The sequence below is a fragment of the Lycium ferocissimum genome, chromosome 5 (genome assembly GCF_029784015.1).
Source record: "Lycium ferocissimum isolate CSIRO_LF1 chromosome 5, AGI_CSIRO_Lferr_CH_V1, whole genome shotgun sequence".
Taxonomy (NCBI): domain Eukaryota; kingdom Viridiplantae; phylum Streptophyta; class Magnoliopsida; order Solanales; family Solanaceae; genus Lycium; species Lycium ferocissimum.
The window spans coordinates 68,144,824-68,146,795 of NC_081346.1; the positions used below are offsets into that span (position 1 = coordinate 68,144,824).

General features: G+C 39.0%; 1 protein-coding gene across 1 annotated transcript; it reads right to left on the reverse strand.

The window, feature by feature from the left end:
• Nucleotides 1–243: 243 nt before the first annotated feature.
• LOC132057968 (uncharacterized) lies at nucleotides 244–1,236 on the reverse strand. The gene has a single exon (XM_059450543.1). It carries the CDS (start codon nucleotides 1,234–1,236, stop codon nucleotides 244–246), a length of 993 nt encoding a protein of 330 aa, XP_059306526.1.
• Nucleotides 1,237–1,972: the final 736 nt, after the last annotated feature.

A 1,972-nucleotide genomic window follows, 5' to 3' on the forward strand; every position in this document is an offset into this window, starting at 1 on the left:
TTCCTTGAAGAGAAGCAGTCTTATGTGGTCCACACAAATTGGTATGGACTAATTGAAGCTTCACCGATGCTCTCCAGGTTGCCTTGGGAAAAGGCATCCTGCTTTGCTTTCCCAATTGACATGTGCTGCAACTTGAGTGTTCCTCCTCCATAGGTGGTAGTCCTTGAACCACATCGTTTGTCGACATGTACAAGAGTGCCTTGTGATGGAAATGTCCGAGTCTTTTGTGCCATACATCTGCTGTCATCTCTTGGCTCGGATAGGCAGCCTGCTTTTCCTCCATTGGATCAAAGGAAAACTTTTTCCTCTCATTTTAACTTGACAGATTTCTTGACCCTTTGGATCAAAGATCACACACTTCTTGTCAACAAAAATAAGCTTGAAATTATTCTCCAAAAACTGCCCTACGCTCAACAAATTTTGATCAATTTCAGGAACATAGAGTACATCCGAAATCAACTTTGTACCTGAATAGCTTTCAATAGCTACTGTGCCTTTCCCTTTAGCAGGAAGATAATCACTGTTACCAATTCTGACTTTAGAGGTTACAGATCTGTCTAAAACTCTGAAAATCTCCTCATCATGAGTCATATGATCTGTACAACTGCTATCAATTAACCAGCTTTCGCTTGAAGTACTTTTACTTATAAAACAAGTAGCCACAAACAATTGCTCTTCTTCTTGTTGGTCTGCAATTTGTGCTTTATTTAATTGTTGTGGTCCTTTCTCTTTGCAAATAATCTCAGCATGACCGAGTTTATGACACTTTCTGCATCTCATAGGTTTTCTCCAACACTTGAAGTGTGGATGATTTTTCTTCCCACAATGTTGGCAAGCTGGATACTTTCCACCTTTGTTGTTGTTGCTGGAATTGCCATTAGTTGCAGCAACTTCTGTTGACGTAGCATAGTTCTTCTTTTCCTTCTGCTTATTGCCTTTGCCTCTGTAGTTGAATTGTTGCCTTGCTTGCAAGGCTCCTTCAACAGCTCCCTCATTCCTCATCAATCTTCTTTGTTCCTGTGCTTGCAAAGAGTTCAAAAGTTCTGCCAAAGTAATGTTTGACAGATCTTTTGTATTTTCCAGTGAAGCAATTGTTGCTTCAAACTTTTCAGGTAAAGTAACAAGGATTTTCTGCACAATCCTTGTATCAGAAAGTTCGGCACCAAGTAACTTTACCTTATTAGCCAGATTGATAAGTCTATCTGAGTACTCTTTAATTGCCTCAGATTCCTTCATTTTTTGCATTTCAAATTCCCTCACCAGGCTTAAGACCTTCATGCCTCGAATTCATTCATCTCCGTGATATTCTTTTTTCAGAAAATCCCATATTTCCTTAGCCAATCTAAGAGTCATGATTCTGGAAAAAATAGTAGGAGATACTGCAGCATAGAGACATGCCTTCGCCTTCGACTTCCTGGTCTTCTTCTCCTCGTGAGTTTTGATCTGAGCCATGGTAGGATTGCCTGGTAAAGGAGGAACTTCATAATCCTCCTCTACTGCCTCCCAGAGATCACATGCATCCATGTAGGCTTCCATCCTGACCTCCCAAACCTGATAGTTTTCTCCATAAAAAACGGGTGGATCAATTGATGAGAAAACACTCTCTCACCTTCCATAACTTGGCAAACTGATTTTATGGATGGTCTGGTTAAGTGTTTGGGTTTCACTCAGTCAAAAACTCTCAAGCTCTCACAAGTCCCTTAAGAACAAAAAAAGGCTCTGATGCCAATGTTAAGATTTGACAGCAAAGAAATATAAGTGACTTGAAAGATCGATGTTTTATTGATCATAAGGAACTGATTATATACATCATAGCTTAACTAAATTACAGTAGAGTACTGCTAAAAATCTGCTAAACAGATTTTACTGCTTGCTGAAAATAAGGAACTAAACTAAAAAATAGCTAACAGACTTCTAAACAAACTAGGAAAGAGAGAAACAGCTAAACAGCTAAAAAACAACAACTTATTTT

Coding starts and splice junctions, on each gene's coding strand:
- LOC132057968 (XM_059450543.1), bottom strand. CDS start 1,236: ATGAAGGAATCTGAGGCAATTAAAGAGTACTCAGATAGACTTATCAAT.